Genomic DNA, 22,500 nt, shown 5'->3' on the forward strand with positions numbered 1-22,500 from the left:
AATACCCTGAAGAGTGAGTGAGAGATAGAAAGAGAGACATTGTGTTTGAGATACATTTGGCCAGATCTATAACTGACTCCTTGTGTTCCAGACCAGAGAAGCTCAGATCAGTGTCTCCAGTGCCCAGCTGTGTGTCAATAAAGAGTGACTGGTCCATGATAGAGCCCCCACGCTTCTGCAGTGGATCTCCACAGTCTGACCCAAAGTGAGATAATTGTTGGAGGGATCAGGAGCCTCATGTACTAAGCTCACTTACGGACAAAATAACTACTTAATTACCTTTCCACGGTCACGTCCAGATGTACTAAGACTGACTGAATGTGGAAAACTGCGGATCTCTGCACAAATTTCAGATTGCTGTGAAAGTTGCCGTAAGCACATCTCCGGTACATTTCGTCTTTTTGGCGGCACACAGAGGCATGCAGCGCAACTAGCCTACATGTGCTGTACGCGGTCGGAAATATTGCAAAAAGGCAGCCAATTAAACGTGGATTTGAATGTTGAGGCACTTCAACCATATTATTGTTGAGACACAGTGGTAGCTGGTTAAAATGAAACTGACTCATGAAACTATCCTCAAACTAATATCCAGGCAAACATCACACCAAATTAATTTTGTGTGTTTTTTGTTTTTTGGGGGGTGGGATGGGGGCGGGGGTCTTGTCTGTGTTGTAAAGTGTCTGCTGACATGTTATCAAGTTTGTCAGAGGACGCGCTCAACTTCTTGGAAAAAATGAATGATTTTGAGCGATAAAAGGTATCAACTTAAAGAAGAAAAATCCGCACTCACAAGCTACGTCTCATTATTTATTTATAAATATATTTATGAATATATATATATATATATTATTTATATATAATATATCATTATTTATAAATAAATAATGTGTAATAATAATAATATATAATAATAAATAAATTGTGTTTAAGATACATTTGACCAAATCTGTAACTCACTCCTTGTGTTCCAGACCAGAGAAGCCAAGGCCAGTGTCTCCAGTGCGCAGCTGTGTTTCCATGAAGAGTGACTGGTCTATGGAGCAGCCCCTAAACTTCAGCAGAGACGATTCACAGTCTGATACAAAGTGAGTCAATAGCTGTGTGCGTGTTTGTGTTTGTGTGTGTGTCTGTGTGTGTGTGTGTGTGTGTGTGTGTGTGTGTGTGTGTGTGTGTGTGTGTGTGTGTGTGTGTGTGTTTGTGAGTGAAAAATGTGATATTGTGTGTGAAACAGATTTGACCAAATCTGTAACTCACCCCTTTCTGTTCCAGACTACAGACACCCAGGCCAGTCTCTCCAGTGCCCAGCTGTGTGTCCATAAAGAGTGACTGGTCCATGATAGAGCCCCCACGCTTCAGCAGTGGAAGCCCACGATCTGATACAAAGTGAGTCAACAGCAGTTGACTTACTGGCATGTAGTAGAATAGCTGTGTGCACGCGTGTGAAAGAGAAAGAGATCGGGCATTTGGCCTAAACTTGTGCGTGTGTGTGATTGAGTGTTAGTGTGAGATTGTGTATGAAATGGATTTTTATCAAATGTAAAACTCACTCCTTGTATTCCAGACCAGAGAAGATCAGGCCAGTGTCTCCAGTGCCCAGCTGTGTATCCATGAAGAGTGACCGGTCTATGCTGCAGCCCCTACAATTCAGCAGAGCTCCCCCACAGTCTGACCCAAGGTGAGATAATTGTTGTAGATCTACTGACATACAGTGACCTAAAACCTTTTTAGAGGTTCACCCACAATTACAAACTGAAGATCCACCAAAGGTTTCTTGAGGAACCTGTTTTTATTTTACAATGTTGTCTGCTTGTCTTTAATTGTACAATTTAGTTACAATTGATGTTATATTAAGATCATTTTCTTTGTTGTGGGTTCAGGAACAGTCTAACACAGTATCAATCCAGGTGTGGTGTGTGTGGTCTGAAGCTGCTGGATTCCCCAGTCATCACCACCTGTGGACACAGTTTCTGCAGCCAGTGCATCAGCAGCTGCTGGAGCCAGTCTGGTCCATCAAGAGACTACAGCTGTCCCCAGTGCAGGACAACATGCAGAACACAAGCTGTTATCAACCCCGACACGACCATGGCACAGCCCTTCCTACATTCACATGGGCCTATAGCACAAACTCTTCCATACACAACAATTGTGCAACCCAATGTATACCCTTCTGCGTATGCTGCGCCCCCTAACCTATACCTCTCTGGAGCCGCTGTACGACCTACTGCAAACCCATCTGCAACCATGGCACAACCTACTGTAAATCCCAATGAAATCATAACGCAACCTTCTGCACACCTTTCTGCAACCATGGCACAACATGCGCTATACCATTCTGCAACCATGACACAACCCACTGTAAACCCATCTGTAACCATGCGTGATCCTTCCCTTTACCACCACAATGAAATGCTGGAACGTCATCTCTCCAGACCTCCATCATTGCCTCACCCGTCTCCATACCAACATGCATACCTGCAGCAGCATCCTCTGTACTCAGAGATGGGACAGGATCATCTAAATCCACATATGCCTATGGCACAGTTCCCTCTACAGTCTCCTGCAGTCATTGCACAATATCCTCCATACTCAAACTCAGAGATGGGACAGGATCATCTAAATCCACATATGCCTATGGCACAGTTCCCTCTACAGTCTCCTGCAGTCATTGCACAATATCCTCCATACCCAAACTCTGAGATGGGGAAGGGTCCCGTGAATCCACACAAGCGTACAGCACAGCCTTCTCGACAGCCTCCTTTAGGTCATCACCCAGCAGACAGCAACCACATCCTGACTGACCATGTTCCAGCTAAAAGGGCAAGACTAGCAGGTGAGTTCTATATTTCATTTCAAAATAATGTTTTATATACACTAATAGAAATGACAACAATACATTTACAATTAAGAATTTCTTAAGAATATAAGGTCATGTATTATTTTCAAGATTAAACTAACTTTAAACTTTGTTTTTATGCCATAAGGAAACTGTGACCTGAATAGTGTACTGATGAGCCATACAGCCAAAATGAAGAAGAGATTTGAGAGTATATCTGAAGGCATCATAAGGCCAGGAGCCCAAACACTCCTGAACAAGATCTACACAGAGCTCTACATCACTGAGGGAGAAAGTGAAGACGTGAATAACGAACATGAAGTTTGGCAGGTAGAAGCTGCATCCCGACCACAAACTACAGACGACACATCCATCAACTGCAATGACATCTTCAAGCCCTTACCTGGACAGGAGGGACACATAAGAACTGTCATGACAAAGGGGATAGCTGGCATCGGAAAAACAGTCTCAGTACAGAAGTTCATCCTTGACTGGGCAGAAGACAATGCTAATCAGGATGTGGATTTCATGTTTGTGCTTCCATTCCGAGAGCTGAATTTAGTCAAAGATGCCCAATACAGTCTTCACAGGCTCCTGCTTGACTTTCACCCTGAGCTTAGTGTATTGGACAATAGTGAGTACAAAGATTGCAACATCATATTCATCTTTGATGGTCTGGATGAGAGTCGACTTCAACTGTATTTTCAAAAGAACGAGAAGGTTTCAGATGCAACACAGTTGTCACCCATGAATGTGCTTCTGACGAGTCTCATTCAAGGAGCCTTGCTTCCCTCTGCTCGAATCTGGATAACCTCCAGACCAGCCGCAGCCAATCAGATCCCATCCCAGTTTGTCAATCTGGTGACAGAAGTACGAGGGTTCAGTGATCCACAGAAGGAAGAGTACTTCAGGAAGAGAATCAATGATCACAGTCTAGCCGACAGACTCATCACACACATTAAAGCATCTAGAAGCCTCTTCATTATGTGCCACATGCCAGTCTTCTGTTGGATCGCTGCCACTGTCCTTCAGCAGATACTGGAAGAAGAAGATGGGAGGGAAGCCCCTAAAACTCTGACAGAGATGTTCATACACTTCCTGCTAATCCAGACCACCAGGAAGCACCAGAAGTATCAAGAGGAATCTGAAGCAGATAGGCAGAGGCTTCTAGAATCCCACAAGAGCGTCATTCTGAAACTGGCGGAACTGGCATTCACACACCTGGAGAATGGCAATCTCATGTTCTATGAAGAAGACCTGAGACAGTGTGGCATTGATGTCAGTGAAGCATCAGTGTACTCTGGCATGTGCACTGAGATCTTCAGGGAAGAATGTGTATTCGAACGCCAAAAGGTCTACTGCTTTGTCCATTTGAGCATCCAAGAGTTTCTCGCTGCTCTGCATGTGTTTGCGTCTTATCTTAATAAGAATGTGGAGGTCTTGGGACAGTTTGTAAAAAGCAATGCCAGCATAACAACATTGTCTCTTGATGAGTTGTTGAAGAGTGCAGTGAACAAAGCTTTGGAAAGCAAGAATGGACACCTTGATTTGTTTGTTCGTTTCCTTCATGGCATTTCCCTGACGTCAAATCATGGCCTCATGCTTGGCCTCCTGACACATACCCACAGCAGCCCAGAGAGTGTGTCGAAAACAATCAAGAACCTGAAGGTGATGCAGAGACCAAACATCTCCCCCGAGAGGTGCATCAATCTGTTCCACTGTCTGGTTGAAATGCACAACACATCTGTCCATGATGAAATACAGGCTTATCTCAAAGCAGAGAAGGGATCAGTCAAACAGCTTTCACTGGCTCACTGCTCTGCCCTGGCACATGTGCTTCTGATGTCTGACGAAGTGATAGATGAGTTTCATCTGAAGAAATACAAAACCTCTCCAGAGGGTCGCAGGAGATTGGTTCCAGTCCTACGATGCTGTAGAAAGGCTCTGTGAGTTAACATCTACAATCAAATTCAAGTTTAACTTTATCATAGACAATGTCAGTTGTGCAATATTGACTGTCTGTAAAATGTATTTTATTATCCATTGTGCATTTCCATGTTGTCTGAATATACTGTATGTAGATTTTATTTAGACAGCTTTTGCAGTCAGACTGCTTTGAAGTATCTGAGGGCAGTTGAATGATATGATTATTGTGATAAAATGTTTCATGATGTAAAATGGTGCTGTTCTCACATCAGGTCCCAAATTAATATGTAACCAAGATGCTTACTAGTGATCAAATTGCCTCAAACCGGGTGTTGTTACATATAAGATCCTGCTGACATCTTCGTTTTCGTCATGGTTCATAGAAATAGCTTTTTTTCATTGGCATCACCAAACAACTATCCATTTCCTGAAAACTTACATTTTCAGCAAGAACATATCAGTTGATTGGAGATTATGTATGGGAATGAATATCAGCATGCTTCTCTGTCGGTCTCAACATGATCTGAAAGAGATTTAAATGCCTGCCAAGCTCCAAAAAGAAGTTGCCTACAACTAAACGTATTTAGATTAAGAAGACTAGGGTGAGAGAGTCTTTGCAGACACTTACATTCTCTATTCCATTGATTCTGACAGGTTAGATGACTGTAAACTGACAGAGGCATCCTGTGAGACTGTGGCCTCAGCTCTACAGTCTCCAAACTCTCCCCTAAGAGAGTTGGATCTGAGTCGCAGTGACCTCCAGAAGTCAGGGGGAAAGCTGCTGTCTGCTCTTCAGAGCCCACACTGCAAACTGGAGACGCTGAGGTCAGTAATTCTTCCAAGAGATAGGATTAGTGAAGGTTGTATACAATGTTATGTCGAAGGTTAAGATTGTGCACATCCCAGGAAAAGGTGCAGGACAAAGGCAAACGGTAATTTTAGAGTGAGGAGTCTGCACACTTTTAAGTATGCGTACTCCTCACTCCAAAAATACAATGTTTTGTCACCTTGATACCATTGGATGTTTGAATAATATACTCTATTATATACTCTATAGTATACTATTATTCTTTGCTGCTTCAATAATTGTCAGACCTTCTCCAAAAACTGCTTGTGGTTGTGTAAGGGAATCTGGAGCATGTAGGCTTCAATTTCAAATGCAACTGTTTTTTATTCCGGCAACTGTTTGGTGCTTGTCACCGGTCAGGATTCCATACCGAAGCTGAGCACTGGAACCAACAGCACTACTGGGCTGGTTTTACAGGTGTTCTTACTTACTGGTTAAACTGTATTTAGAAGATGGGAGTTTTGTGGCAATTAGAAATCAACTACCTCGACCCCACAATCTCTGACCTGTTCAGTCTCTCTGAGATCAATTCTGGAATAACTGCTATAAGACAACCGATTTACTTTTTTCGTGACTTGTGTCTATTGTTAATGTGACACAGAGGGAGCGCATGGAAATGCTCACTAACAGCTCGTTGATATTGCATCTTAGCTGTGCCGACAACAACTCATATTTACCCTAATGCTAACATGTGAACATGCTTGCCTTGTGAAATTACACATTTCCTCCTCATTGTAGAGTTGGTGGCTGTAACCTGACGGATGAATCCTACAAAGCTCTGGCCTCTGCCCTTCAGTCCTGTGTCTCCCTGACACAGCTGGATCTGGCTGATAATAACATGAGTGTGCATGGAGTCCAGCTTCTATACAGCATTACACCACACCAACAGCAAACTGCAGACATTAAGGTGCTCGGCTTTCTTCTTTTTTTCCAGTCTTCGAAAAGCATCTGAAATATGATTTGGCACATTCAATTGTCCTTAGTGACAATGTTCAGCAAAATCCATTTAAAAAATATATCTGATGTACATTGTCAGAATGTTCCTTGCATGGTCCCTGAATATAGAATTTTTTAAAACAAATGTAATGCATTGAGATAATTGAATTGAATACAGTCAAGTACTTGTATGTCTGTATTGAATGTGTTAATAACATTTATGTCATAGTTCTATGGGAATGGCTTATGAACTAAAGCATAGTTGGTATGACACTAATATCCCTCTGGGAGTGTAGAACAATACCATGAAGCTCCTGCATACTGTACATGAACATGGAAAAATAAAAAGGGCAGTGTGGATATGAGTCATAATGGCTCTTTTTCTGCTTTAATGTCTCTTTCAGGATCTCCCCTAAATGTCTCTCCGTTGATGGCTGTGTTTGGCTGGTTTTAACTGTGATATCAAACCCCTCCTGTGCAACAAAGCTGGATTTGGACAACAGTTCCCTTACAAGGCCTGCACAGCAGCTATTACTTTCCACATGGAAGAATTCTGAACATGAGGTTAAAAACCTTAGGTACTGTATGTTGCTTTTTGAAATGTATTCTTTTTTGTCTCGTCTTTAACAGCAGATAACACAACAAAGACAACTAAAGACAAGGAATCAAAAACTGATTATGTTGTCTTGAAGAAAATGTGATTTGTTCTGTTATGTTCTGGGCTTACTGCGCCTTTTTCACTTTACAGACTATCTGGTTGTCAGCTCACTGATCAATCATGTGAGATTGTGGCCAATGCTCTGCAATCACCAAACACCCTGCTGGAGATGGATCTGAGTAACAATGCCTTGGGAGATTCAGGAGTGGAATTCGTCTGTAAGGGACTGTCTAGTCCTCACTGTAAGCTGCAGACATTAAGGTAGGTGGGCATTGTCTTACCCATTAGTCTCCGCTATGTGGCATTCCTTCTGTCACTAGAAACGCATGGACATCCAACATGTCTGCCCAACATTATGTATTTGATCTCTTATCTACAGTACAGTAGACGTACAGTGGGAACACAACTTATATTCTGTCACATGAATTCGAAGTATTCATTATGACTGCGACAATTGCAATTTTCATACATGAAAAGGGGGATCTTCTCCATGGTCCGCCATTTTGAATTTCTATAAATAGACATTTGTAGCTGCAAAATGTACAGTGCCTTGGTCATACTAGTAAATATTGGTTTATTATTCAGAAAATATTCATGGAAAGATCAAATTTGGCTATACGAAGCATAGTTTCAATGAGCTGCATAGTTGCAATACCTACTCTGGCCACCCTACGCCACCATCTTACACGGTGCACCTTTAAGTGTTTGGTGGTGGTGAAAAGTATTGGTAAAAAAAAGTAACATTTCAATGAGAAGCATTAATTCTGAAAATAAACTATGATTCCACTACATTCTCTAACATTCAAATGTACATTCACATTTTGTAGGTGCACATTACACATGGGAACATAATATCTGCTATGTACTGTTACTGTTTAGGAGCTTACAAAATAACAAGTCCGACTGGCAGATAAAGGTGCATCCGTCTATTCACTGCCGCCTTGAGGACACGGGAGGGAATAGCAATTTAAGAATACATTTCAGACAGACAGACCGACGGAAGGACATACCCTCTTATAGAGATGCTAGGACGCATCTAAAAATATATGCAGCTGCAGTCTTCACAAGTCAAAACACTTAGTGGATAGTGGATGAGAGAGACCACTTTCCAGTAAAGCCCTGTAACATTTCACAGTAACTCAACACATGAAACAGAAACTACTCTATGTGGACACTATGATTTTGTTTAAAGATACATTTAGCATTTCACAAAATGTGACAGTCTTTAAATTGGTTCTCACCTTTTGAGTTATCACCTCTCTGTTACCCAGTCTTTGGTCCTAGTAGGTAATTGAGACTCAAGTAGGAATCAGTCATTTTGCTTATTGGCTGCATCATACTTGACAAGACACATAATTCAGTGTGTAGCCTATTAGCAGTATCATCAGAGACGTTCTTAAAGCAACAGAGAATCTTTGGTATCATTATATGAGGGCACAGACTTGAGTGTTTAAACATGACCTCCAGAGGAAAGGCAGAGGAAACGCTGAATCACACATTTAAACTGTAATATGCTAAGGCAGGGGTGTCAAAAGTTCTTTTTGTTTCAGAAGTATGCTGGACCAGTCATAGAAATGCAAAATACTGTTTTCCTAAATTCATGCTTCATGACGGAATCACATTCTAGTCAATGATTTGAAGGTAGATAGAAACCTGATATCTTAGACTCCTGCAGCAGCTTTGTAATGGGCTAGAGGATTCATTTTTTCTCTCATTCCATGTCAGTACAGTACTGTATAGTTACAGTATTGCACAGGGTACATTTTGGTGCCACCTGAAAGAATACCAAGTGTTGGCATCCTTCCTCTAATGGTTTTGTTCATCTCAGATATTGTACTTAAAAATAGCATGTAGATTGACTCTTTTTTGGATATATAGGCTCTTTTCCACTGCCCATTTTCTACCCGGTACAGCTCGACACAGGACAACTTGGCCACAGTTTTTTTCAGTTTTGTTGAGTCAGGTACGGCACAACAGCACGGCACAGCTTGAAAACCAGCCCTCGAAAACCAGCCACCAGATCAACTCTCTTGGAATGCTCTCTAGCTTGTAGTATTGAAATATATATGTCGCTGAAACTATTGATAGCCTACTTCTGATAGGTCAATTATATGTCGGACTTGCGTGAAGTCAACTCATCCACAGAAAACTCCCCCTCCCCCCCATGATCAACCCCTGTACCTGTCCTCTGCCAGTGTGAAGAGGACACTGGCCACCATCAACCCACGCAAAGCAGCTGGCCCAGACAACATACCTGGCCGAGTGTTGAAGGATTGTGCAGAAGAGCTGAAGGATGTCTTCACAGACATCTTTAACATCTCTCTGGAGCAAGCAGTCATCCCATCACTTTTCAAAGCTGCTACCATCATACCCGTGCCGAAGAAATCATCACCATCATGCTTCAATGACTACCGTCCTGTAGCACTGACGCCCATAATCATGAAGTGCTTTGAACGGCTAGTCCTGTCACACATCAAAGCCACCCTACCCCCCACCCTGGACCCCTACCAGTTCGCATACCGAGCCAAGCGATCCACGGAGGATGCAATCTGCTCTGCCCTCCATCCAGCCCTCACCCACTTGGACAATAAAGACTCATATGTGAGAATGCTGTTCATTGACTTCAGCTCAGCATTCAATACCACAATACCACAACAACTCATCAGAAAACTGGACAAACTAGGTTTCAGCACCTCCCTCTGCAACTGGCTGCTGGACTTCCTGATGCAGAGACCACAAGCAGTACGGGTAGGGAATAACACCTCAAGCACCCTGACCCTGAGCACGGGGGCTCCGCAAGGTTGTGTTCTCAGCCCCCTGCTGTTCACGCTGCTGACACATGACTGCACAACGACCCACAGCACTAACCATCTAGTGAAGTTTGCGGATGATACAACACTGGTGGGCCTCATCACTAAGGGCGATGAGACCCACTACAGAGAAGAAGTAGACCTGCTGGCCAGATGGTGCAAAGACAACAACCTCCTGCTGAATGTCAACAAGACCAAGGAGATTGTTGTCAACTTTCAGAGGGTCCAAAAACAACTGCCACCACTGACCATCGACGGTGATGCTGTGGAGAGAGTGAGCAGCACCAAGTTCCTTGGAGTGCACATCAGCGACGACCTCTCTTGGACCACCAACACTACATCACTGGCGAAGAAGGCCCATCAGCGTCTCTACTTCTTGCGCAAACTAAAGAAGGCAAGTGCTACACCCTCCATCATGACAACATTCTACAGAGGAACCATAGAGAGCGTCGTGTCCAGCTGCATCACAGTGTGGGGAGGAAGCTGCACGGAGAAAAACAGGAAGACACTCCAGCGTGTTGTGAACACAGCGAAGAAGATCATTGGAGTACCACTCCCCTCCCTGCAGGACATTTACACCGCACGCCTCACCCGGAAAGCACTGATGATCATCAAAGACACAAGCCACCCTGCACACAAACTGTTCAGCCTCCTGCCCTCTGGAAAGAGGTACAGGCGCCTCCGTTCCCGTACCACCAGGCTTGCAAGCAGCACGATGCATCAAGCAATCAAGATACTGAACACTCAACCCACTCTCCCTTCACTGTCAGCCTCTAGCCAGCCAGGCCACTGACAACGCTCCCCCCCCTCATCCCCACCACCATATCTGCGACTGAACATTCCACCTGCACTACTACATCTGTGACTGAACTTTCAACCTGCACTAACTCAAAACACACACACACACACACACACACACACACACACACACACACACACACACACACACACACACACACACACACACACACACACACACACACACAGACACACACACACACACACACACACACAAGCACACTGCACTTTCTGCACTAAACCCAAACATACACACACTGACACACAACTCATACTCACACACATACACACACACACACACACACACACACATACACAGGTACACACACACAGACGCACACCGCACTTTCTACCTGCACTAAACACACACACACACACACACACACACACACACACACACACACACACACACACACACACACACACGCACACAAAACACATACAAACACACACACACACACACACATACTGCTGCTGGTGTATTTAATAAAAACCTTTTTTAATTATTTATTCTCTTCAAAATGCTACTATTACTATGTCAGAACGCTATAAAGGACTTTTAGAAAAAGAACAACAAAATACCTCCTCTTAATGTATGTTCTCTACAAGTCTTCTGTTGTCCAGTCTTGCACTTTAAATGTCTGTATGAGCAATGTCTACGTCCATACTGTCTATGTCCATGTATGAGTACTGTCTATGTCTATACTGTCTATGTCCTTACCTAGATTAGTCTATGTCTGCATGGGAGAGCAAGAAACGCAATTTCAAATTCTTTGTATGACCAGTGCATGTAAAGAAATTGACAATAAACTTGACTTGACTTGACTTGACTTGACTTGAACTTGCCTGTGTAAAGTAATGCTATGTGACGGACACTGTTACAAACTGTGTTACAGCGGAGTATAGTTGGAGTTACATTTTTGGCACGTATCAGAGGTTGCACCCCCATGTTTTTTTTATAATGGCTGGGCAGTATGTTTGCTGTTTTTTGCCATAATTGTACGGCATAGTAGAAAATATGCTGCATTGCAAAAATATGCGGCACATTGCTGATTATGTAGGAATCTATTCGATGGAAAAATTACGATAAATTGGAGGGATTTAGCAATGCTGATTGAATTAAGAAGAAATCAAACAATAATTAAGCAAGGAATACCCTACTCATTTTGTTTAGTTTAAAGTGTAATGTTAGCATGTAAATAATTTTCTTCTTGGTGAAATTACATATGTCTTTCTCCTTGTAGATTAGTTGCCTGTAAGCTGACTGATGAATCCTACAAAGCTCTGGCCTCTGCCCTGCAGTCCTGTGTCTCCCTGACAGAGCTGGATCTGGCTGATAATAACATGGGTGTGCATGGAGTCCAGCTACTATATACAGCATTACACCACACCAACGGCAAACTGCAGACATTAAGGTGTGGGGTTTTCTTCCCTTTTCCACTCTTCTAAAAGTATTTTTGAAGATGTCACATATTGCATGCTGTGTCAATTGTCAAGTATATTGTGGCAGATTGAATTGTCCTGAGAGATGGTGTTTAGCCGAATTCATAAAAAACCTCAGCATACATTGTCAAAATGTTCCTTGCATGATGCCTTAATATAGCATTTTTTTTCACAAATTGAATGCATTGGGTGAAGTGAATTGAATTCAGTAAAGTTCTTATATGTCTGTGTTGAATGTGTAAGTAACATTTATGTCATAGTTCTATGGGAATGGCTTATGAACTAAAGCATAGTTGGTATGACACTAATATCCCTCTGGGAGTGTAGAACAATACCATGAAGCTCCTGCATACTGTACATGAACATGGAAAAATAAAAAGGGCAGTGTGGATATGAGTCATAATGGCTCTTTTTCTGCTTTAATGTCTCTTTCAGGATCTCCCCTAAATGTCTCTCCGTTGATGGCTGTGTTTGGCTGGTTTTAACTGTGATATCAAACCCCTCCTGTGCAACAAAGCTGGATTTGGACAACAGTTCCCTTACAAGGCCTGCACAGGAGCTATTACTTTCCGCATGGAAGAATCCTGAACGTGAGGTTAAAAAGCTTCGGTATGTTGCTTTTTGAAATGGATTCTTTTTCTATAGTCTAGAGTCTAGTCTCGTCTTTAACAGCAGATAACACAACACAGATAGCTAAAGACAAGAGATCAAAAATTATCATTATGTTACTGTTGTAACTGTTGAAGAAAAGTGATTTGTGCTGTTATGTTCTGGGCTTACTGAGCCTTTTATTATTTTACAGACTATCTGGTTGTCAGCTCACTGATAAATCCTGTGAGTTTGTGGTCCATGCTCTGCAATCAGCAACCCCTCTGCTGGAGATGGACATGAGTAACAATGCCTTGGGAGATTCAGGAGTTGAATTCATCTGTAAGGAGCTGTCTAGTCCTCACTGTAAGCTGCAGACATTAAGGTAGGTGGTCATGTACCCATTAGTCTATGCTACGTGGCATTCCTTCTGCCACCAGCAACACATGGACATCCAACATGTCTGCCCAACATTATGTATTTGATCTCTTATCTACAGTACAGTAGACGTACAGTGACCACACAACTTATTTTCTGTCACATGAATTCGAAGTATTCATTATGACTGCGACAATTGCATTTTTCATACATGAAAAGGGGGATCTTCTCCATGGTCCGCCATTTTGAATTTCTATAAATAGACATTTGTAGCTGCAAAATGTACAGTGCCTTGGTCATACTAGTAAATATTGGTTTATTATTCAGAGAATATTCATGGAAAGATCAAATTTGGCTATAGGAAGCATAGTTTCAATGAGCTGCATAGTTGCAATACCTACTCTGGCCACCCTACGCCACCATCTTACACGGTGCACCTTTAAGTGTTTGGTGGTGGTGAAAAGTATTGGTAAAAAAAAGTAACATTTCAATGAGAAGCATTAATTATGAAAATAAACTATGGTTACATTCTCTAACCTTCAAATGTACATTCACATTTTGTAGGTGCACATTACACATGTGAACATAATATCTGCTGTGTACAGTTACTGTTTAGGAGCTTACTAAATAACAAGTCCAACAGGCAGACAAAGATGCGTCCATCTATGCACTGCCGCCTTTTGGACACGGGAGGGAATTGCAATTGAAAGAAGCATTTCAGATCGACAGACCGATAGACGGACATACCCTCTTATAAGGATGCTAGGACGCATCAAAAAATATATGCAGCTGCAGTCTTCACAAGTCAAAACACTTAGTGGATAGTGGATGAGAGAGACCACTTTCCAGTAAAGCCAAGTAACATTTCACAGTAACTCAACACATGAAACAGAAACTACTGTATGTGGACACTATGATTTTGTTTAAAGATACATTTAGCATTCCACAAAATGTGTCAGTCTTTAAATTGGTTCTCACCTTTGAGTTATCACCTCTCTGGTACCCAGTCTTTGGTCCTAGGAGGCCATTGAGTCTCAAGTAGGAGTCAAGTCATTTAGCTTATTAGATGCATCATATTTGCAAGACTCATCATTCAGTTTGTAGCCTATTAGCAGTATCATTATATGAAGGTTTAAACATGACCTCCAGAGGAAAGGCAGAGGAAACGCTGAATCACAAATTAAACTGTAATATTCTAAGGCAAGGGTGTGAAAAGTTCTTTTTGGTTCAGAAGTCGGCTGGACCAGTCATAGAAATGCAAAATACTGTATTCCCAAATTCATACTTCATGACGGAATCACATTCTAGTCAATGATTTCAAGGTGGATGCAAACCTGATATCTTAGACTCCTGCAGCAGCTTTGTAATGGGCTAGAGATTTCCTTTTTTTCTCTCATTCCATGTCAGTACAGTACTGAATAGTTACAGTATTGCACAGAAAGGTACATTTTTGTGCCAACTGAAAGAATACCAAGTGTTAGCATCCTTCCTCTAACGGTTTTGTTCATCTCAGATATTGTACTTAAAAATAGCATGTAGATTGACTATTTTTTTGGATACATCAGTTTTTTTTTCAGTTTCGCTGAGTCAGGTACGGCACAACAGCACGGCACAGCTTGAAAACCAGCCCTCGAAAACCAACCACCAGATCAACTCTCTTGGAATGCTCTCTAGCTTGTAGTATTCAAATATATGTTGCTGAAACTATTGATAGTCTACTTCTGATAGGTCAATTATATGTCGGCCTTGCGTGAAGTCAACTTGCCTGCGTAAAGTAATGCTATGTGACGGACATTGATACGTGCCAAAAATGTAACTCCAACTATACTCTGCTGTACCAGTTTGTAACAGAGGTTGCACCCCCATGTTTTTTTAATAATGGCTGGGCGGTATGTTTGCTTTTTTTGCCATAATTATACGGCATAGTAGAAAATATGCTGCATTGCAAAAATAGGCAGCATATTGCTGATTATGTAGGAATCTATTTGATGGAAAAATGACAATAAACTGTAGGGAATTAGCATTGCTGATTGAATTAAGAAGAAATTAAACAATAATTAAGCAAGGAATACCCTAATCATTTTGTCTAGTTTAAAGTGTAATGTTAGCATGTACATCATTTTCTTCTTGGTGAAATTATATGTTTCTTTCTCCTTGTAGACTAGTTGGCTGTCAGCTGTCGGATGAATCCTACAAAGCTCTGGCCTCTGCCCTGCAGTCCTGTGTCTCCCTGACAGAGCTGGATCTGGCTGATAATAACATGAGTGTGCATGGAGTCCAGCTTCTATATACAGCATTACACCACACCAACAGCAAACTGCAGACATTAAGGTGTGTGGTTTTCTTCCCTTTTCCACTCTTCTAAAAGTATTTTTGAAGATGTCACATATTGCATGCTGTGTCAATTGTCAAGTATATTGTGGCAGATTGAATTGTCCAGAGAGATGGTGTTTAGCCGAATTCATTAAAAAAACCTCAGCATACATTGTCAGAATGTTCCCGGCATGATCCCTGAATATAGCATGCTCTATTTTTTTTAACAAATGTAATGCATTGACATAATTGAATACAGTCAAGTACTTGTATGTCTGTATTGAATGTGTTAATAACATTTATGTCATAGTTCTATGGGAATGGCTTATGAACTAAAGCATAGTTGGTATGACACTAATATCCCTCTGGGAGTGTAGAACAATACCATGAAGCTCCTGCATACTGTACATGAACATGGAAAAATAAAAAGGGCAGTGTGGATATGAGTCATAATGGCTCTTTTTCTGCTTTAATGTCTCTTTCAGGATCTCCCCTAAATGTCTCTCCGTTGATGGCTGTGTTTGGCTGGTTTTAACTGTGATATCAAACCCCTCCTGTGCAACAAAGCTGGATTTGGACAACAGTTCCCTTACAAGGCCTGCACAGCAGCTATTACTTTCCACATGGAAGAATTCTGAACATGAGGTTAAAAACCTTAGGTACTGTATGTTGCTTTTTGAAATGTATTCTTTTTTGTCTCGTCTTTAACAGCAGATAACACAACAAAGACAACTAAAGACAAGGAATCAAAAACTGATTATGTTGTCTTGAAGAAAATGTGATTTGTTCTGTTATGTTCTGGGCTTACTGCGCCTTTTTCACTTTACAGACTATCTGGTTGTCAGCTCACTGATCAATCATGTGAGGTTGTGGCCAATGCTCTGCAATCAGCAAACACCCTGCTGGAGATGGACCTGAGTAACAATGCCTTGGGAGATTCAGGAGTTGAATTCATCTGTAAGGGACTGTCTAGTCCTCACTGTAAGCTGCAGACATTAAGGTAGGTGGTCATTGTCTTACCCATTAGTCTCTGCTATGTGGAATTCCTTCTGCCACCAGAAACACAAGGACATCCAGCATGTCTGCCCAACATTATGTATTTGACCTCTTATATACAGTAGACACACAGTGAGCACACAACTTATTTTCTGTCACATGAAAAAGCTGAACACAATATAATTTGTTTGGAGGTTGTAGATGGAGATTCCTGGCTTAGCAATTTAACCAATGCTACCCAGGGCTATTTAATAGTACATTAGTAATGCAATATTTCACTGTAGTTCAACACATGAAGCAAAGAGACTGTGTATGCACTATGCCAGGGGTTCCCAAACTTTACCTTGACAAGGCCCCCCACATACCGTTAAATTCCAGCCAAGGCCTGCCTTACATGGGTCGTGCTATAGGCCTACTAGCTTTTTTTACTATTATACTATTATTTTCAGTGTCCCATTGGGATGTATAAAATAACTATAATGTTAGTTACAATAAGTTATTATTCAGTTTTTAACCAATGGGAATTTTGTTGTAATGGGAATATTGTGGTTTATTTTGGTGCACATTAATTTATAAATTATTTATTTTGATATCCCAACCTTCCGCGTCCCCCTTAGTATCCCTTCGCGGCCCCCACTTTGAAAACCACTGCACTATGTTATAATACATTGTGTAGATACGAGTAAGAGTTCACAAAATTGTTCTGTGTAAGGTAGGTTGAACCAAATATGACTTTAAATTGGTGCTCGCCTTTGTTTCACCACCAGAATCTCTGGTACCCAGTCACTAGTCCTAGGAGGCCATTCAGTCTCATGTAGAGACCAGTCCTTTGGTACATTAGATGCATCCTACTTGAGATGTCATTCAGTGGGTTACCTGATAGCAGTGTCAGTATGAAGATTTAAAGCTGAGCTCCAGAGTACAGGCCAACATTCTGAATTGCAAATAGGTTTTTAACTCTAGTAATCTAAGGTGACAAACACAGGTTACTTGCAAAAACTGGCCATTCCATTTGGGGAGGAATAAGAGAATATGAAGATATGAACTGTTTTTTGAGGTGCTGAAAGGTCATCACATTCCTCTTTCCATTGAAAAAGGCTCAACCGGTGTGACCTCTCCAAAGCTAGCTGTGACATGATGGCATCAGTGCTGCAGTGGTCATCTTCCCCTCTGCGAGAACTGGACATGAGTGACAACAACCTGCAGGACGAAGGAGTAGAGCTGCTCTGTGTGGGACTGAAACATCCACAATGCAAACTGGAGACACTCAGGTGAATAGTGTGACATTTGCACCCTGTTATCAAATCAAGGCTTTCATGTACGTATACAAACAACATAAGCGCACATAAACAAATGAGCTTATGTATCGTTTATGTTAAAGAAAAGCAAATGAAGAGCAGTTGATATTTCAGGAAAATTGACAGAACATGCTGTCAGCGTCTACTGGTCATATTACTTGGTAGTTGAGAGAACTCCCTCATCCCAGTAACACCAGTAACATGTTACAGTAAATTGGCACGTACAACTGTTTGTCACTCAAAGCTTTCCTTTTATAGTCTTACATTGAAACACATGAACACAAGATACAATTGAACATCATCACCTTTCCTTTAAGGAAAAGAAATACAGCAATACATTATGATCTGTAGACATTTTACTTCTCATAGAGGTCCAAACTAGCTGGTCCATGATATGAGCAGCTAAATAACAATATGACAATTTCCCACTCAGCACATCACACTTGTAAAAAGGGGGACAATGTGACAGGCGGAGCAGGGGAGTAGTGTGATGAGTGGCTGCCATGCTCAGGGTTCTTCAGTCACAGTAGATAATGGAGGAGAGCACTGGTTATTCGCCTGGTTATGGATGGATAGATGGATGGATGGATATATGGATAGATAGATAGATAGATAGATAGATAGATAGATAGATAGATAGATAGATAGATAGATAGATAGATAGATAGATAGATAGATAGATAGATAGATAGATACTATTAGATAGATAGATAGATAGATACTATTAGATAGATGTACTCTTGATGCATTGGCATCATTGACATGACCCTTTTCCTACTAATTAGGAGACTGGATGTCTTGTTTCAGATTGTCTGGTTGCCAGATCTCACCGAAGGGTTGTTCTTTCCTGGCGTCTGCCCTCAAATCAAACCCCTCCTACCTAAAGGAGCTTGATCTCACCTACAACCACCCAGGAGAGGCAGGTGTCAGGGAACTCTCAGACGGACTGAATGAACCCAGCTGTAAACTAGAGACTCTCAGGTAAGTGTGTTTCTGTGTCTGTGTGTGCGCTCCATTGTGAGTGTGTGTGTGTGTGTGTGTCTGTCTGTCTGTCTGTCTGTCTGTCTGTCTGTCTGTCTGTCTGTCTGTCTGTCTGTCTGTCTGTCTGTCTCTTTGTGTGTGTGTGTGTGTGTGTGTGTGTGTGTGTGTGTGTGTGTGTGTGTGTGTGTGTGTGTGTGTGTGTGTGTGTGTGTGTGTGGGTGTGGGTGTGTGGGTGTGAGGGTGGGGGGGTGAACTGGATAATTCCATCTTGTCTGTGTGTCACCTCAAAGGAGTGAAACATTACTGAGCCATTTAGGATCACAGAGCAGGATTTTCATGTGATATGACATAGCAGAGAAGCAAGGGACAACTATGGTGGCTCACATAAAGGAAACATAGTCTGAAATATCAACTACAGTGCCCTCCATAATTATTGGCACCCCTGGTTGAGATGTGTTAAAAGCCTTAAAATAAATTCAGTGTTTATTGCAGAAGAATACTGTCACACTGAAAATTGTAGGAAAATGTAGCCTTCAACTCAAATGAATTGTAAGAAAATAAAAAAATCCCTGACTAAAAAATAATTATTTTTCATTAAATCACCTGTTCCACAATTATTGGCACCCTTAACAATTCCCAGGAAATAAATATAATTGAAGCATTTCTGTCATTTCTACAGTAGTTTACAAAGTTTACCAGAGTATGTAGGAATATTTAATTAGTAATTCATCACTTCCTGTTTCCCTGGGGTATAAATATGACGTGACACCGAGGCCATTTCTCTTATCCACTCTTAAACATGGGAAAGACAAAGGAACACAGCATACAAGTGAGGCAGATGTGCGTCGACCTTCACAGGTCAGGCAGAGGCTACAAGAAGACTGCCACTCAACTGCAGCTGCCCATATCCACTGTGAGAGGAATAATTAAGAAGTTCAAAACAACTGGAACAGTGGTAAACAAGCCTGGACGAGGACCCAAGTTTATTTTGCCACCACGCACAGTGAGGAGGATGGTAAGAGAAATCAAAAGATCTCCAAAGCTCACTGTTACAGAATTACAACAAATGGTAGCATCCTGGGGTCACAAAGTCTCCAAATCAACCATCAGGCGCTGTCTACACGCCAACAAGCTGTTTGGGAGGCATGCACGGAGAAAACCTTTCCTCACTCACAATCATAAACGCAAGCGTCTGGAGTTCGCCAAGCGGTATTGGGGCTTCAACTGGGACCGTGTGCTTTGGTCAGATGAGACCAAGATTGAGCTTTTTGGCAACAAACACTCTAAGTGGGTCTGGCGTACCACGAAAGATGCGCATGCTGAAAAGCACCTCATACCCACTGTGAAGTATGGGGGTGGGTCAGTGATGCTGTGGGGCTGTTTCGCTTCCAAAGGCCCTGGGAACCTTGTTAGGGTGCATGGCATCATGAATGCTTTGAAATACCAGGACATTTTAAATCAAAATATGTTGCCCTCTGCCCGAAAGCTGAAGCTGGGTCGTCACTGGGTCTTTCAGCAAGACAATGACCTTAAACATATGGCCAAATCTACACAGAAATGGTTCACCAGACACAAAATCAAGCTCCTCCCATGGTCATCTCAGTCCCCTGACCTCAACCCCATTGAGAACCTGTGGGGTGAGCTGAAGAGGAGAGTACAGAGGAGAGGACCCAGGTCTCTGGATGATTTAGAGAGATTCTGCAAAGAGGAATGGCTGAAGATCCCTCTTTCTGTCTTTTCCCATCTTGTGAAACATTATAGGAGAAGATTAGGTGCTGTTTTGTTGGCAAAAGGGGGTTGTACAAAATATTAACACCAGGGGTGCTAATAATTGTGACACACATTATTTGATGTCAAATAATTATTTCTTTATGTGGGATTTTTTCCCCACTGAATAAATGCACTTGTATTGAAGGTTGGATTTTTCTCTTTTTTTCCATTACGGTCCCATATTATTTAGAAAAATAAATAAATAATTGGAAGCTAAAAAACACATCTCAACCAGGGGTGCCAATAATTATGGAGGGCACTGTATGTTGTTATAGGGCTGCACTTAATTGTGCTGCACTTAATTGTGCTACACTTAATTGTTACCCTTGCTCTGGGATTGTAACACCAAGGGGTATACTCTGAGTTTGAGTGCTGGAGGTGAACTGTGTCTTGTGAATTGAAAACATGACATGGGATGGGGTGGGGACTGGGACAGGCCGCTAATTCTCTTATCACCTCTAAAGCCCCCCACTCCCTAGCCTCACTTGACAACCTTTTGTCTCCATTGCAGTATTTCCGTGATCTTAAAGGCCCTCCTGAGTAAGAGAGGGGAGGGGGCATGGGCAACCAGTTGCCAGGTCATTTTGCAGACAGATTTCACTGTTGCCAGCGAAACAGTTGTATGACCTTTAGCGCTTAGCGTATGCTGAAATGCTAGGAGCAATACACAAACGGAAAACACTCTATTCTTGCAGTCTGTAGAGAGAGGTTTTTATAGCATTTTATTGGTGGCAATGTTTTCACCACGTATTTCATGGAGGGTTCGGGCAGAATGGCTACACATTAAGCAGCAAGTTGGACAGCACATGGTCCTCTAAGGGATGTGATTTATTCTGCTCTCCAGCTCTCTAACCAGCAGATAGTTGCAGCACATGCACTCAGCAGTGGCAGTGGCCCTAGTTGTCACCTGTGTCACCGTGTGCTGCAGTGGCAGTGGCCCTAGTAGTCACCTGTGTTACAGTGTGCTGCAGTGTCACTAGTAGTCACCTGTGTCACCGTGTGCTGCAGAGCCCCTAGTAGTCATCTGTGTCACAGTGTGCTGCAGTGTCCCTAGTAGTCACCTGTGTCACAGTGTGCTGCAGTGGCAGTGGCCCTCCCTAGAGTCCCCTGTGTTACAGTGTGCTGCAGTCTGTGCTGCTGCCAGATGTCTGTCTCAAGCAAAGCTTCCCAGCAGTGCTGTGCCTGGATCTAGTTCGCTCTAATATCGATGTAACTTTCATCCTTTTTTCCGCTCCTCTCCTTTCTTCTGATCTCCCCCACCCCTCTCCTCTCCTCATCCCTCTCTTTTTACTCCTCTCCTCTCCTCCTTGTCTTCCTCCTTTCTCCTCTCCTCTCTTCTCCTCTCCTCATCTTCCTTTCCTCTCCTCTCCTCTCCTGTCCTCTCCTTTACTGTCCTGTCCTGTCCTCTCCTCTCATCTACTGCCCTTTCCTCTCCTCTCCTCTCCTCATCTTCCTCTCTTATCCTCATTGTCCTCTCCTCTCCTGTCCTCTCCTCCGCACACGCACACACACAAACGCAAACACGCAAGCACACACACACACACACACACACACGCACACGCACACACACACACACACACACACACATTCCTCTCCTCTCCTCTCCTCTCCTCATGTGCTTTACTCCACACCTCTTCATGTCCACTGTGTTTTTCAGTCGTGGGTGAGTGGGGGCAGTCGTGGGTGAGAGGTTAGGGCAGACTTGCATCCCAGAGGTTGCTGGTTCGACTCCCGACCCGCCAGGTTGGTGGGGGGAGTAATCAACCAGTGCTCTCCCCCATCCTCCTCCATGACTGAGGTACCCTGAGCATGGTACCGTCCCACCGCACTGCTCCCCATGGGGCGCCACTGAGGGCTGGCCCCTTGCATGGGTGAGGCATAAATGCAATTTCTTTGTGTGCAGTGTGCAGTGTTCACTTGTGTGC

At 42.6% G+C, this 22,500-nt stretch overlaps 2 protein-coding genes across 2 annotated transcripts in view; both read left to right on the plus strand.

The window, feature by feature from the left end:
- Positions 1-155: 155 nt before the first annotated feature.
- On the plus strand, positions 156-2,610 carry LOC134457443 (uncharacterized; the record flags this gene model as incomplete). Its single annotated transcript, XM_063209455.1, has 5 exons — positions 156-205; positions 972-1,085; positions 1,270-1,383; positions 1,562-1,675; positions 1,878-2,610. Coding segments are annotated over exons 1-5 (1,125 nt in total), but the record flags the coding sequence as incomplete, so codon positions are not given.
- A 2-nt stretch (positions 2,611-2,612) lies between these two features.
- The window catches only part of LOC134453055 (NACHT, LRR and PYD domains-containing protein 12-like), a 22,204-nt gene continuing 2,316 nt past the window's right edge, over positions 2,613-22,500 (plus strand). The window contains exons 1-8 of the mRNA XM_063203825.1: positions 2,613-2,830; positions 2,982-4,779; positions 5,414-5,584; positions 7,291-7,461; positions 13,054-13,224; positions 16,360-16,530; positions 17,624-17,797; positions 18,632-18,805. Of these exons, the coding sequence (XP_063059895.1) occupies positions 2,626-2,830; positions 2,982-4,779; positions 5,414-5,584; positions 7,291-7,461; positions 13,054-13,224; positions 16,360-16,530; positions 17,624-17,797; positions 18,632-18,805 (3,035 nt within the window). The 5' untranslated portion in view covers positions 2,613-2,625. The remainder of the gene's footprint in view (positions 2,831-2,981; positions 4,780-5,413; positions 5,585-7,290; positions 7,462-13,053; positions 13,225-16,359; positions 16,531-17,623; positions 17,798-18,631; positions 18,806-22,500) is intronic.

The sequence above is a fragment of the Engraulis encrasicolus genome, chromosome 1 (assembly GCF_034702125.1).
Source record: "Engraulis encrasicolus isolate BLACKSEA-1 chromosome 1, IST_EnEncr_1.0, whole genome shotgun sequence".
NCBI lineage: Eukaryota > Metazoa > Chordata > Actinopteri > Clupeiformes > Engraulidae > Engraulis > Engraulis encrasicolus.